This window comes from Canis lupus, chromosome 9, assembly GCF_003254725.2.
Source record: "Canis lupus dingo isolate Sandy chromosome 9, ASM325472v2, whole genome shotgun sequence".
NCBI lineage: Eukaryota > Metazoa > Chordata > Mammalia > Carnivora > Canidae > Canis > Canis lupus.
Window position 1 is genome coordinate 42,007,409 of NC_064251.1, and position 14,899 is coordinate 42,022,307.

Consider the following 14,899-nt stretch of genomic DNA (forward strand, 5'->3'; position numbering starts at 1 on the left):
GGGCGTGATCCCAGAATCCGGATCGAGCCCGAATTGGGCTCCTTGCAGGAAGCCTGCTTCTCCCTCTGCCTGTGACTCTACCTCTCTCTCTCTGTCTCTCATGAATGAATGAATGAATGAATGAATAAATAAATAAATAAACAAATAAATAAATAAATAAAATCTTTATTGCTGTCTAATAAAACCTTAGTCATGAGACCCTCCAGATGTATATTGGCGGATCATATGCTTGGCGGATGATTGCCAACACATATCTTGGGAGGATAAAGATAAAGGAAGTTTCCAAAGTAATTATTTATTTTTTTAAAAGATTTATTTATTTTAGACAGAGGGTGAGCATGAGCAGGAGGGGCAGAGGGAGAGGGAGAGAGAATCTCAGCAGACTCCATGCTGAGCACGGAGTGTGACTTGGCGCTCAATCCCAAAACTGTGAGATCACAACCTGAGCTGAACCCAAGAATTGGACGCTTAATTGACTACATCACTCAGATGCCCCTCAAAGGAATTTTTACATGTTAAAGTAGACTTACAGGATTCTGGAGTTGGGCTAAGATTGCCTTTTGCCCTTAGCAAAGCTCTAACATCGAGGCAGCTGAGTTCCTATAGGACTGTCATTCTGCCTGTTTCAAGGACTTGTCAATGGCCTATAAGTAGTAAAGACGTTTGATTTTTCTTTTGTCTTTGCTTCCCACATCACTGGAGTTTCATTTGTTGGGAGGGTTTTTTTTTTTTTTTTTTTTTTTGTACTGATTCAGTTTCTTTGCTGGTTATGTCTGCTCAAATTTTCTATTTCTTCCTGTTTCAGTTTTGGTAGTTTATATGTTTCTAGGAATTTATCCATTTCTTCTTAGTTGTCCAATTCCACAGAACGATATTCTAAAGCAATCTATTTTATGCATGAAAGTCTTTTATCACTTTGTAATCACTTTTATCAACTTGTAATAATTCTCTGCAATAGAAATATGCATATTTATTGAAATTTTAAGTCTGTTTTACTTCCTATAACAAAAAGGCTCATTAAATTTTTCTTCTGGGGGATCCCCAGGTGGTTCAGCGGTTTAGTGCCTGCCTTTGGCCTGGGGCGTGATCCTGGAGTCCTGAGATGGAGTCCCACATCAGGCTCCCTGCATGGAGCCTCCTTCTCCCTCTGCCTGTGTCTCTGCCTCTCGCTCTCTCCGTGTCTCTCATGAATAAATAAATTAAATCTTTAAAAAAATAAATAAATTTTTATGCTAGATTGACTTATCATTAAAATTATAGGGATGCCTGGGTGGCTCAGCAGTTAAGCCTCTGCCTTCGGCTCAGGGCATGATCCTGGAGTCCTGGGATCAAGTCCCACATCAGGCTCCCTGCATAGAGCCTGCTTCTCCCTCTGCTTATGTCTCTGCCTCTCTATGTCTCTGTGTCTCTCATGAATAAATAAATAAAATCAGAAAAAAAATTAATAAAAAAAGTTATTATTAGCAGTCAGGACACCTGGATGGCTCAGTCAGTTAAACATCTGACTCTTGATTTCTGCTCTGGTCATGATCTCGAGGTCCTGAGATTGAGCTCAGAGTCAGGCTCCACACTCAGTGTGGAGTCTGCTGGGGATTCTCTCTCCCTCTCCCTTACCCCTCCCTGCTCATACTCTTCTGTCTCTAACAAATATTTTTAAAAAATTATTATTAGCAGTCAATCAAAACAAATATAAATTTATATAAATAGGTATTAAATAAAAAATCAAAATTTTATTGGAATTACAGCTCTTAGTGAGATGGATGGGCTGGTTTCTTTTTAAAAATGCATTTATTGGGACGCCTGGGTGGCTCAGCGGTTTAGCGACTGCCTTTGGCCCAGGGCGTGGTCCTGGAGTCCCAGGATAGAATCCCACATGGGGCTCCCTGTATGGAGCCTGCTTCTCCCTCTGCCTGTCTCTGCCTCTCTCTCTGTGTCTCTCATGAATAAATAAATAAATCTTTTTTAAAAAATTTTTTTAATTTAAAAAACGCATTTATCTGTGGATGAATATTACTTTTTTTCTCCAGCTTTACTGAGTTATCTCAAATGACACATAGCATTGTCTCTAAGTTTAAGATGAACAATAAGATGATTTATTTAATGCACATATATATTGCAAAATGATTACCATAATAAGGTTAGTGAATGCCTCCATCATCTCACCTTTTTTTGAGGCTGATGAGAACATTTAAGATCTACTCTCTTAGCAACTTTAAAATATACAAAATAGTAAACAATAGTCACCATGCTGTATGATAGATTCCCAGAATTTCTTCATCCCAAAAATGGCAATTTGTATTTTTTGCCCTACATCTTCCCATTTCCTCCCACTTCCCAGTCCCTGGCAACCACTATTCTACTCTGTTTCTGAGTTCAGCTTTTATAGATTCTACATGTGAGATCATACAATGTCTTTCTCTGATTTATTTCATTTAGTATAATATCCTCAAGGGGTGTGTGTGTATTTTCTTTATCCATTCATCTATTAATGTAGACACAGGCTATTTCTATGACTTGACAATTGTGTATAATGCTGCATTGGGTGCAGATAACTCTTTGAGACAGTGATTTTGTTTCCTTCAGATATATACCCAGAAATGAGATTACTGGGTTATATGGTAGGTCTATTATTATTTTTTAAGGAACCTCCATAACTTTTCCACAGTGGCTGCGCCAATTTACATTCCCACCAGCAGTGCACAGGGGTTCCCTTTTCTCCACATCCTGGCCGATACTTGTTATTTCCTGTCTTTTTGATAGCTACTCTTACAGCAAGGTGATATCTTATTGGTGTTTTGATTTGCTTTTCCCTGATGATTATGCTGTTGAGCACCTTTTCATGTACCTGCTGGTCATTTGTACATCTTCTTTGGAAAATATGTATCCAGGTCTTCTGCCTGTTTTTAATTTTTTTTTTTTTTTTTTTTTTGCTATTGAGTTATATGAGAGATGAACATTACTTAGCAATAGAATTAAACAAGATTCGGGAATAAATTATATTCCTATTTTTTGTTTTTATGTTAGTTCTGAAAAACCTCGTTCACATATATGACAACCATGTCACATACTTTACTGAATACTTTGAGATAAAAAAAATCAGTGATCCATCAACAGAAATTACTTAGTAATCTCTCAGCTGACAATTTGATCAGATTTTCCTTTAATCTTTATTAGAACAAAGAATTTGAGGCTACCTGTGTTGCAAAAGTCAAAAGTATTTACTTTCTTGGGGTGCCTGGCTGGCTCAGTTGAAAGAGCAAGCAACTCTCAATCTCAGGGCCATGAGTCTGAGCCCCATGTTGATTGTAGAGATTAAATAAATAAAAACTTAGAGAAAAAAGAAGTATTCACTTTCTCATTTTCTGGGAGGTATGGTAACAAGACTTTGCCCCGGCTTATCAAATTACTATCAATTAAACCAATCACTCTATTACTTAAGAGTCACTTTGTTTTTTGTTTGTTTGTTTGTTTTTTATCTATTTATGATAGTCACAGAGAGAGAGAGAGAGGCAGAGACACAGGCAGAGGGAGAAGCAGGCTCCATGTACCTGGGAGCCCGACGTGGGACTCGATCCTGGGTCTCCAGGATCGGGCCCTGGGCCAAAGGCAGGCGCCAAACCGCTGCGCCACCCAGGGATCCCAAGAGTCACTTTGTTTAACTTGATATACTCAGGCCTAGAAAAATTGGAATATTAATCATTTCAATACACCTTTGTCAATCTCATATTTTTTGGAAAGATACTTTTATATGCTTGAAATATATTTTCTTTAAAATTTGGGGGCTGCAGATTTAGCTTACCCAATTTATGCAAAATACTTGCCACATAACCTAATTGGCAAGGCCAGTTCTCACATCAAACCAGTCAGGCAAATCAGACTCATTTTCCGTCAGTCTGACATCATTGTTAAATTCAAATAGATGTGTTAAAGCGCACCTGGGTGGCTCAGCAGGTTAAGTGTCCAGCTCAGTTTCTGCTCAGGTCATGATGTTGCTGTCCTGGGAGCAAGCCCTCCCTTGGGCTCCTTGCTCAGCGGGGATTCTGCTTTGGTTTCTCTCTCTCCCTCTGCCTCTACCTCCCTCCCTGCCCCTTGCATGCTCTTTCTCTAAAATAAGTAAGTAAAATCTTTTTTAAAAATGTGTCAATACACATCCCTGTGACACTGGGTTCTAATGTTAGATGGGAAAGGACAAATTCCTGAATTTGTGTGGGGGATGAAATAAGGTATGACTGCCATTAATATCTACCAGTGCATTCCTTCAGGGACAAAGCATATTTTTTTCAGGGGAAGAACATCATTAAATGAATATTAAATGATTAATGAACATTAAATGAACATCATCCTCATTCCTACTCCACTTTATATGAATTCAAAATATCCAAACATAAGCCAAAACACCCTATTTTTCATGCCAAACTTCATCACCAACAAAAATCTGCAAAAAACAAAGGAAGCCATAAACCCTGACCTCAATGCCGTAAGAAAACTTCCCTGGCACTGTTAAGAGAATAAAAAGCTACAGATTGGGGTAAAATATTTGCACATTCCATGTCTGTCAAAGGACTAATATCAAGAATATATAAAGAATTGTCAAAACTCAACAATAAAGAAAAGAAACCACGCAATTAAAAAAATGACCGGCACCTGAGTGGCTTAGTCAGTTGAGCATCTGCCTTCAGCTCACATCAAGATATCATAGTCCTGGGATCGAGCCCCATGTCGGGCTCCCCGTATTGTGGCAAGTCTGCTTGTCCCTTTTCCTCTGCTCTTCTTCCTGCTTGTGTTCTCTCTCTCACATGAATAAATAAAATCTTTTTTAAAAATTAATTTAAAAAATGAGACATGGAACTAAAGTCACTTCTCCAAAGATAAGCACATGAAAAAATGTTCAGCATCACCAGCCACTAGAGAAATACAAATGAAAACCATGGAAAACCACTACACATTTATTAGGACTGTTAAAATTAAGAGTACTGACAATACCAAGTGCTGGTGATGATGCAGAGTAAATGGAACTCTCTTCCTGGCTCTGTGGCACAATGGATGGTACACTGGACTTCTGGGCAGAGTAACTAGGATTCTCATATATCATTAGTGGAAATGCGAAATAGTCCAGCCTCTCTGGAAAACAGTTTGATGGTTTGTTATAAAGTTAAACATACACCTACCATATAACTCAACAGTGCCACTCCTGGATATTGTTGCATGTATTAATAATTCATTCCTTTTTATTGCTGAGTACTATTCCATGGGATAAACAAACTGTGGTACATCCATATAACGCAATACTACTCAGCAATAAGAATTATTGATACATGCAGTGGCTTGGATGAATCTCGAAGGCATTATACTGAAAGAAGCCAGTTTCAAAAATTACATATTGAATGATTCCATTTATAAGACATCTTCAAAAATACAAATCTGGACTGATGAAGAACAGATTTGTGATTGGCAGGTAGCAGGGGAAGGGTGTGGCTATAAAGAGGTAGCACTAGGGAATGTTTGACGCGATGTAACCATTCTTTATTCTGATTGTGGTGATAATTACATGAATCCTATTGTATTAAGACTTACAGAACAGTAAAAAAAAGTCAATTATAGAGTGATATAAAAAATAAAATTTAAAAAGAAGGCTTGTCACTCTTATTTCAAAAGATCTCTTTATTTGGCATCCCAAATAAAGATTTTTATGCCTTGGAGCAATATACTCTAGTAAGGTTGAAGGTGGGTAAGAGGTATGGCTTTTCTGTCTGAACAAGAGGAGGATGTTTAAGAAAGAAGAGACGGGAAATAGAGCTGGTGTGCGCCCTCAGACACAAGCCCACAACTAGGCATTACGATGGTGCTTGTGATTTATGCAATGGCCTCCCAACTGATCTCTCTGCTTCCTTCTCATACTCTACATTGCTGCCTTCTTTTCCTAAGTTTGGAATCTGATCATGTGACTTTCCTTCTTAATACCAAGTAGCTTTCTTACTGCCTGTTTACTTCTTTCTTCCTCTCTAGGCATCGCTCATGGGTAGTAAAAAAGGCAGGTGAGTCAACTGACCCTTAGGTATTGAACCCAGCAGGTATTGAAACAGACATTTTCAAGGTGCTTCAGGAGCCAAAAGAGGAAGCACCCACATCTTCCTCTGGGCTGTCAAGAAGCCTCCGAAAAGACACTCCAATAACACTGCTTGTCCTCTGGGGGGATCCATAGGAAAACACTGTAAAAAGCAGCAACTCTAGTAAACACCCTCCCAACCCTTTCCGTCTCCACCAAAATGAAGAGAGAACACCAAATGTTCCTCTGCACATCACATGAAAGACAAAGAATCACAGAGCAGAGACCTCGGTGATCTGTTTCTCTAACACGTCAGCCCTTCCCGATTTCTATCAGTTCCTCTTTCCCATCCAAAGGCCTTTGAACATTTACTTCCCTGAGACAAGTGTCTTCCTCACCCTCTTCCCTTTGAGTAACCTCTAAATATCTTTAAGGTTTCTATTTCAACGTCACTTTCTGGAGAGGACAGAGGCCTTCCTATCCCCCGACCCTCAGTTAGGGGAAACCCTATGTTGCATGCTCCCCAAGGAGCTTGTACTTCCTGTTCTGAACACTCGTGGCATCGTCCCACCCTGTGTAAGAGTTGACTTGTAGCAGCCTGGGATCTGTGACAGCAGGGATCATGTGATTCCTGTCCTATTCCCAAGGCTTAGCCCAGAGCCTGGCACCTAGGAGATGCTCAAAAATACTTATTGCTTCCATTGGATTTCAATAGTTAGCACAACTTCCTTAAGTAAAAGAGAAAAGCCAAGGCATGTCAGTGGGAAAGTGAGGTTTTCAACAATTTCAAGTCAGTGGCAGGGCCACAGCTGACACGCAGATTGGACAGCTGTGTCTTAGGGTCCAGCACAGCCACCTCCTCGGCTTGCTTCTTTCTTTCCGGAGTATGACGATCATCAGTTCAGACATTGTTTTTTTTTTTGTATTCTCTAGGTTTTCATTTCTTCTAACATGAACTGTCAGGAACTATCTTGATTCATATTGAAAACACACTGCTTTTGAAGGCTGAGAGTGGATGTTTCTTTAAAAATTTCCCCAGCTTCCAGCTTTTTAGTTTGAACACTTTTGAGTCACTAGAAAATTTGCACCAACAGGACAATAAAGACCCATCTATACTTCCTGTAGATTCTTCAGTTGCTAACATTTTGCACTGTGGCTTGCTTTCTCTCTCTCCCTGTGTGTGTGTGTATATATATATATATATATATATATATATATATATACACTTCCTGTCTTCCATATATACACATACACACACTATATATATGTATATATTTTCTATATATACATGTACAAACACACTTATTCTTTGCTGACCCATGTAAGAGTCAGTTGTAGACTAAAGATTATTACATTTTACCCCTGAACTTTTTAGCACGTGTTCATTAAGAACAAGAGCAATCTCCTACACAAATATAACATAATTATCAGTCTCACATCATGATTAGCTAATATACATCCATATTCAAACTGCCCCAGGTATCTCAATTAGGTCTTTTATAGCTGTTTTTTAAAAACCTAGAATCCAGGGTTGCCTGGCTGGCTCAGTTGCTGGAGCATGTGACCCTTGATCTTGGGGTCATGAGTTTAAGCCTTGCATTGGGTGTAGAGATTACTTAAAAATAAAAATCTTAAAAAATAAAATAAAGTGTAAAAATCCAGGATCCACCAAGAATCATGAATTGCACCTTGTTGCCTCCCTTCGTCTTCTTTTATCTAGGTAAGTTTCCTCGTGACTTTATCTTTCATGATCCTGACACTTGAGGAGTGCAGGCCAGCTGTTTTACAGAATGTCCCTAATGTGGATTTGTCTGATTATTCCCTCATGGTTAGATTCAGAATCAACCTTTTTTTCTCTTTGAGCAAACATGCCACTTGCATGACATGGTGGGTGGCTTTCCATTGCAGCGCCTTCATCTCAGATCTCCAGAGCCTTGATGACAGGTACCAGATCCCCAAGACCCTCAGGGCAGAGGGAAGGCCCAGGGAGCCAGTAAGTAAAGGCCAAAGCTTCAGTCTTGGCAGAGTTCATGGCCAGCCATGTCTGCTGACCTCGGGGCACTTCTGCTGGGCACCGAAGGCCTAGGTGACAGCTTGTCCTTCTTCCCATGAGCTCCAGGTGACCAGTGGCCAGCTCCTCAGCCAACGAGTCACCTGCTGCTGTGGCCACTCTCTGATGATGCAGCTGCCAGGGGAGCAAGAAGAGAGCTGAGGTGATAACCATGCCAATGCAATCCTACTGGAGAGAAGGGAAAGTAAGGGGACAAGGGCATGATAACAAACAACCAGAATCAAAAAACCAACCAAAGCGGGGTGAGAGACAGAGAGGACACACACCAGAGTACATGGCGAGAAACAGAGACTCAGACATACAGGCCCACAGGGAAAGAAAGTAGCAGCTGATATGCTTCGCTAACAACTTCTGCTTCTCAGGCTCTTTGGCTGTAAGATTTTGGAAAGTGAAAAGGGTGTGTGTTTATCATCAGCTGACTCTTAAGGGCACAGGCATCTCTCCTAAGGGGCCGGGGGCAGTGACCTACTCTGTTCTTTTCCAAACACAGAACATCTTCCTGGTACCCTCAAACCAGGCCCCGGGCCAGAAGTTTCCTGCTCCAGTTCAGAATGTCTTCCTATTTTTCACAGGACTGTCAGTAGACAGAAACCTACTTGTAACATCGGGGGCAAAAGGGAGGAGCAGGGGAGAAGCAGACAGAAGGGAGGAGCAGGGGAGAGCAGACAGAAGGGAGGACCGGAGAAGAGCATTAAAAATAGCCTTCCCTCTGTGGGAACCTGAGTGGGTCTCAGAGGAACCTGAGACCCTGGGAGTTGCCCAGTGGGTGAGACTGGAGCTAATAATAACAGGCCAGGGTTTCTCATGAGACGGACTGGTGGAGGGTGGGGAGCTAACAGCGTAGAGCTCTCAACGACAGAAGGACTGTGCGTGAACAGCAAGGGCTTTCTGGCAGTAATGTGTACCACCTGTACTTTCCTTTGGCAGGAAGAGAAAAAAATGGAAAGAGGACAGTTGGGGGCCATGACCTCCATTTCAGGGCTCACAGAGACCCCTTGTGAGGCCCCCTTCTGCCCTTGGCCAAAAGAATAAGCCCCCCCAGGCCGTGCATCTTACGGAGGAGGTTGAGGGGCGTCAAGGGGCGAGAGAGGACATCCCGAAAACTCTCCAGCCACTCCCGCTGCTCTTTCTCGCTGGGGCAGGTGAAGACGAATCTCCGCTCCGGGGTGATGATGGTGAGGCCGGCTTTCCAGCGGTTCCCCCGGATGCCCTTGGGCAGGTCTTCATAGACTCCATACCCCTGCTCGTTGCTCCCCAAGAAGACCTGGCCCTGTTCAAAGGCATCCTGGAAACAGAGGACACGAGGTCACCAGAGGCCACGGCTGGGGCAGAGGGACGCCGGCAGCCCTGACATCCCCTAGGCTCTCTTTTAGAAAGAGGTGTCATATGTGTGCAGTGAGAGTCTCTGCGGGGAATTTCTGCTTGGTGAGACCCAGAATTTGAAAGGCTACAAAAGCCATAAAAGAAATCACACACGTGATCTGTTAAAATGATGCTTAACATTTATGGACAGCTTACTGTTTGGGAGCTTTACCTTAAGTAGCTCATATAATCCTCACGGCAGCCTCTGAGGAAGGTGCTGTTATTAAAACTATCTTCTGGAGAAGGAAACTAAGGCACAGAGGGTTAAGTGCTCTGGCCAAGGCATACCTCTAAATGGCAGGACTGAAAGCTCTAGAGCCTACAGTGCTAACCGCTAGTCTCCCAAATGAGAAGCGAGCCCTGGAGACAGGAGGATGAAAAATCACCCGTTTAACTACATTGGCAGCATTTTGGATACACAGAGGACGTCCTGACGGTGGAAGAGAATAACTCTGTGCATGGAGATGACTTAGAGAGATGAGCAAAGATGGAGGCATTTCCCTCACCAAGTTGTTCCAATACTGTTGATTCCCCTGCAGTCCCCAGCTGGCACAGACCCCATCTGTCTGGGGGTGCACTGGACAGGGGCCGGCAGTGGCTCTTACCAGTGGGTTCTTGTAATACAGCAGCCTCCGCTCCTGGGGATCCAGAGCAAACCATCTTTTCTTGAAAGGTTCTCTTTGCTGCAAAAGAGGGAACCTCATACTAGGGTCACTCGAGTGCGGGGGTGCGGGTTGGGGCACAGAGGTCAGAGAGCCAGCCTGGGCTGGGCTGGGTCGAGGGAGCTGGCCAGTATCTTGGCCGTCACACACCTCAGTGCTCCTCCCTGGGGCTCTGCCCACCTGCTCACACCTTGCCAGCTGCACCTTGTGCCTCTGGGTGCTGCTGTGGGTAGGGTAGGAAGAGGGGCTCTCCTCTTTCTCAGGCTAGGGATAAGGAGTCTCAGAAAAAGGAAGTGGGGGAAATCAGAAAGAGTTCCTGCTCAGCAATGCTGAAAGCGCTGGCCTGGCTGGAACCCTAACCAAGGTCAGGGGAAAGAAAGCCCCTGGCAAAAACCACTGGGGAGTGGCTGTGCCATCTGCAGAAAAAATGTGCAAGGCTTTGACTAGTTTTTAAGCTGCCCAGAGGCTTTCTTTCACACTGATTGCCTAACACCTTTCCCTGCAGAATTAACAACCATCCTGTTAAAAAAAAAAAAAAAAAAAAAAAACCAGCATTGGATTGCTGCTGCTTTGGTTTTTTCAGGAGGCTCCCTCTGCTTTCTTTTCTCACCCTCCCTTCCCCACCTCCTCCCCTCACAATCATCAGGATCCTCTCCAGCCAGACTTCTGACTTGGAGCTGTGCCCCTCTTCGCATTCAGGCTGGGGTCCCCCCAAGATGCCCTCACAGCAGGAGCCGCCACCCCTCTGGACCTCCAAGGGAGGCCCAAGAGCAGCCAGTCTTCCCTTCTGTCACTGATAAGTAGAAATGGGCAGCACTGGCAGTTGGGGCGGGTTTAGCAAAGGAGAGCAGAGGCTCAGCTGGAGGGAGGATGTGTGTGCTGGGAAGGGGTGTGCCCACGGGCGGGCGGGCAGGCGTGTATAGCTGTGTGTTCACAGACCAGTCACCAGCCCATCTCACTTGGACAGTGCTGGTAGGCCCCCAGCACAGAGCACACAAGGGTTCTGGAAAGTGTAAAAGCTGTTACGCAGAGTCCCTTTTCAGCTCTGCTTTCACAGGAGTGGGGTCAATGAGATTGGAGTTAAGAGGAAGGAAGCTGGGGCAACTGGACGACTCAGTCAGGGAAGCGTCTGCCTTGGCTCAAGTCATGATCCTAGGGTCCTGGGATCAGCTGTGTATGTTCCCTGCTCTCTCTCTGCCCCTCGCCCTCTCCAGCACTGGCATGCACATGCATTCTCTCTCTCTCTCTAATAAACAAATATAATCTTAAAAAAAAAAAAGAGGAAAGAAGCTGCTGGTGATGTTGATAAAGGAGGAGGAGAATCAGGAGAAGCACCCACAGCTGGACCACACACCAGCTCACCAGTCTCCTCTTGGTCTTTGGCCCCAGGAATGCACAAACATTGGGTTACTTCCCTTCCCCCCACTCTTCTCACCCCTGGTTCCTCACTTTCCAAATTCTGCCCTACTGCCCACTAGAACCAGGGGCACGTGTAAGTCCCCCCAGAGAGCGGCCAAATGTACCTTTGGACCAGTCTTTTCCATGAAGCCTTGTTTGAGGTAGTTCCTGGTGATGAGGGGCACGAGCTGGGGAAAGAGAGACATACACTGACATACACCAACTCACACGCCAAGGGTTCAAGTTTCCTTCCTGAACTTGGCTCCCCAGCAAAGGGGAAGTCTGGAATGGGGAAGGATGTGTGTTCACAGTTCACAGGGTTATATTTGGAATGTGGCAGGGATGCAATATTACCATTTCAACAGTCAGACGACAGCATCTCAGATCCTTGCAGAGCTCACCAGCAGAGCCGAATCGTGATTTAAGGACTTAGTCTACGAATTCCTTCAGTAGCCCTAGGAGGCAGACAGGCAGGGCTCTGAGGAAACCCTCCTGGTGCCAGGAGGGCATGTTTTGAGGATCTACATGTGTCAGGCTCTGGATGCAATTCTCAATCACCCTGTGAGGTGGACATTATCATCTTCATTGGACTTCTGAAGAAACCAGGCCTCAGAGAAGTGGCTGGCAATTTTCTCTATGCCGTGTTGCTGGGAGGCTATAAAGCTGGGTGGGATTCACACCTATGGCTGACAGACACTAGTGGTATTCCTATCACCATGACACTACAGTGTAAACATTCCAGAGCCCTCTGATCAGGCACCTGGCCAAGACCTGGTCTTTGCTGGGGTTTCTGACATAGGCCCACAGGAGATGGTGGCAGGGTGGGCAAATAGAGAAAGCTCTGGACTAGGAGTCAGGAGACCTGGATTCCAGGTGCTGTTCTGACCTCCACCTAGCTGTTTTACCTTGCTAAGACCCTGTCCCTCTCTGGGCCCACTTCCCTCCGAGTAATATGGAGACTGGATTATGTGATCTCTCGGATCCCTTCCAGCTTGCCATCCCTTACTCAGAGAAGCTTCCAGGAATTAATGGTGGCCTCCTATGCTCTAGGGAGTCAAACTGACAAGTCTAGAGCTTCCAATGACAGCTCAGGCCTCTGAGAGCAGAGGGCGTCCTCTGGAGCTCCAGAGCCCCGGACCTGGGGCAAAGGGGAAGTGAAGTCTGGGAAGTCGAAAGGAAGAAAATTGTGAGCCAAAAATGAAAGTATAGCACTCCCCTTTCCCTAAAATACCTTCTGGAGGCCTTAATTTCTTCATTTGGAAAGAAGAGTCCTAAACTGCTCAAGAGTCTGAACCTGAGCCTGGGCAATGCTAGTCTAGCCCTGAGGAGATACCAGAAGAAGGAAGAGCACATGGATGGAGTGCTGCTTTTAGGACCCTAGAAGCTGTGGCCCATTCGATTCTCACAATAGCCCTGGAGACTGGGCATTGTCCCCATGGTGACAGATGAGCAAACTGAAGCTCAGAATGGTGAGGTGACATGCCTCAGGTAACACATCAGCTTCTCTGACCTCAGAGGCCACACATTTCTTAGTATGGGACCACCCCCCACACTGGAACTCCCAGGTGTCTGGCCCCCGGATCCCTCAGCCTGAACTGAGGTCCAGGCGGTAGTCCAGAATCTCAGGCCATACCTAGTGACAGGGGGAGGAAAGGCAGCAGAGAGATGGGGGATGGGGGGAGAAGACTCATGGTGATGAGGGGAGGCAAGAGGACATTGAGGGGTTGGCCAAAAACCAATATCCTCTGCAGGGGTCAACAAAGTTGAAGAGCCAGCCTAGATGACTAAAGCTGAGAGTCTGCACTTTGTCCTCCGAAGTCTCCAGTCAGCACTCAGCATGCACAAGCCCTGCCCACGGATTGTGCACTCGCTCATACTGGGTGCTGACTCCACAGAACCAGAGGGTCCTGACGCAGGCCTGGCTGGAGTCACTTGCAGAGAACTGCCATCTCAGTGCATTGCTAGGCCTGGAGGGGTAGCCTGTTTCCAAAACTTAGCTCCCTGCAAACTCTGGAATTAAGGAGCATTTAGGCTTTCAAGGAAGGTGTAACAGTTTGGAACAAGAAAGTCCTGGGATTAATACAGTGTCTCCACCCCCATCATTTACAAAATCCTCCTAGAGTAGAGCCTAAAGCAGACCCCAGACCATAGCACCTCTGAGGTGGAAGGGACCCTGAGGATGATCCAGACCAACAGCCATCTTTCAGACATCGAAGCAGATGTTCCGAGAAGTGATGTTAGTGACAAACAGTGAGTTAGCAACAGAGCATCCATGAGAGCTCAAGCCTCCTGGTTCAAGGCAGCATCCTCTGCCCCACACACTTGAGAGATGTAGATGGATGCCCCACATGTCTGAGGACAACCAAAATGAAGTTCTCAGGAGCACCGTGATCTTGGCTACAGAAGGCAGACTGCCCCTATTAGAACTGTAATGGAGAAGATCCCATTGCCTTCCCGAGGCCAGAACACAAAAGGGCAAAGGGAGGACATTAGAGTGGGAAGAGCACTCTCTGGTATTCACTTGACCTTCCTGGGACTCAGTTTTCATCAGTAAAATAGGAACAATCACCCCACCTAGCTGTCTGCTATAAGGGATTACTAGATAAAAGACAATACAAGATAAAATGGGCTCAAAAGCGCATGAAGGCCCATGAGGGATCATTTGCACATTTCAATGGGAGAAGGCATCAGAAAGAGATGCCCAAATCCCAAGCCCCTTGACACTGGGGATGGTGGCTCTGCATCCAAAAGGCAACCTACATTTTGGAGGCTGCCATGCCATGTGTGAGGCCATAATCCCCTAAAGAAAGCCTTTCATTTCTCTCAAAGTCTTGTTCACAAACAAAGCTAGTTGGGCCTCTGAGTATTTTTGAGGTCAGCAGGCAAGGAGTGGAGGTGGCAGAGAGGAGACTCAGAAGCTGGGGTTCATGGGGCACCTAGGTGGCTCAGTCAGTTAAGCATCTGATTCTTGGTTTCAGCCTAGGTCATGAGATCAAGCCCCGCATCAGGCTCTACACTCAGCAGGGAGTCTGCTTTCTCTCTCTCTCTCTCTCTCTCTCTCTCTCTCCCTCCCTCCCTCAAAATAAATCTTTTTTTAAAAAAAAGGAAGTTGGGGTCCACATTTAGCTCACCTCAGACTCTGGGAGCTCAGGAAAGGCCGTTTTTAGGTATTGCAGACGGGCTGCACGGAGGGCATTGAACCAGTCCACTATCTCCTGTGGAGAAAAAATGAGGATAGATATCCTGTGAGATGGAGTAGTGGGGAGCTGAGTCTGGTGGCAGGAAGTTAGCTGGGTCTTCAGTGTCAACACCCCCAATTCTGCTTAGAGACCTGATCACAGGCATGTGGGAGAATGATGC

General features: G+C 45.1%; 1 protein-coding gene across 8 annotated transcripts in view; it reads right to left on the reverse strand.

The window, feature by feature from the left end:
* ADAP2 (ArfGAP with dual PH domains 2) overlaps window positions 1–14,899 on the reverse strand; it is a 35,521-nt gene that overhangs the window by 1,468 nt on the left and 19,154 nt on the right. For 5 of the 8 annotated variants that reach the window (XM_025476494.3, XM_025476490.3, XM_025476496.3 and 2 more), the window contains 5 exons: window positions 14,671–14,754; window positions 11,665–11,727; window positions 10,085–10,162; window positions 9,174–9,402; window positions 2,071–8,282 (listed from right to left, as the gene is read on the reverse strand). In XM_025476494.3, coding sequence (XP_025332279.1) covers window positions 8,197–8,282; window positions 9,174–9,402; window positions 10,085–10,162; window positions 11,665–11,727; window positions 14,671–14,754 — 540 coding nt within the window. In that variant the 3' untranslated portion in view covers window positions 2,071–8,196. Of the gene's footprint in view, window positions 1–2,070; window positions 8,283–9,173; window positions 9,403–10,084; window positions 10,163–11,664; window positions 11,728–14,670; window positions 14,755–14,899 lie in introns of those variants that run through there. The other 3 variants (XM_025476492.3, XM_035720749.2, XM_025476493.3) reach the window with 3 other exon arrangements.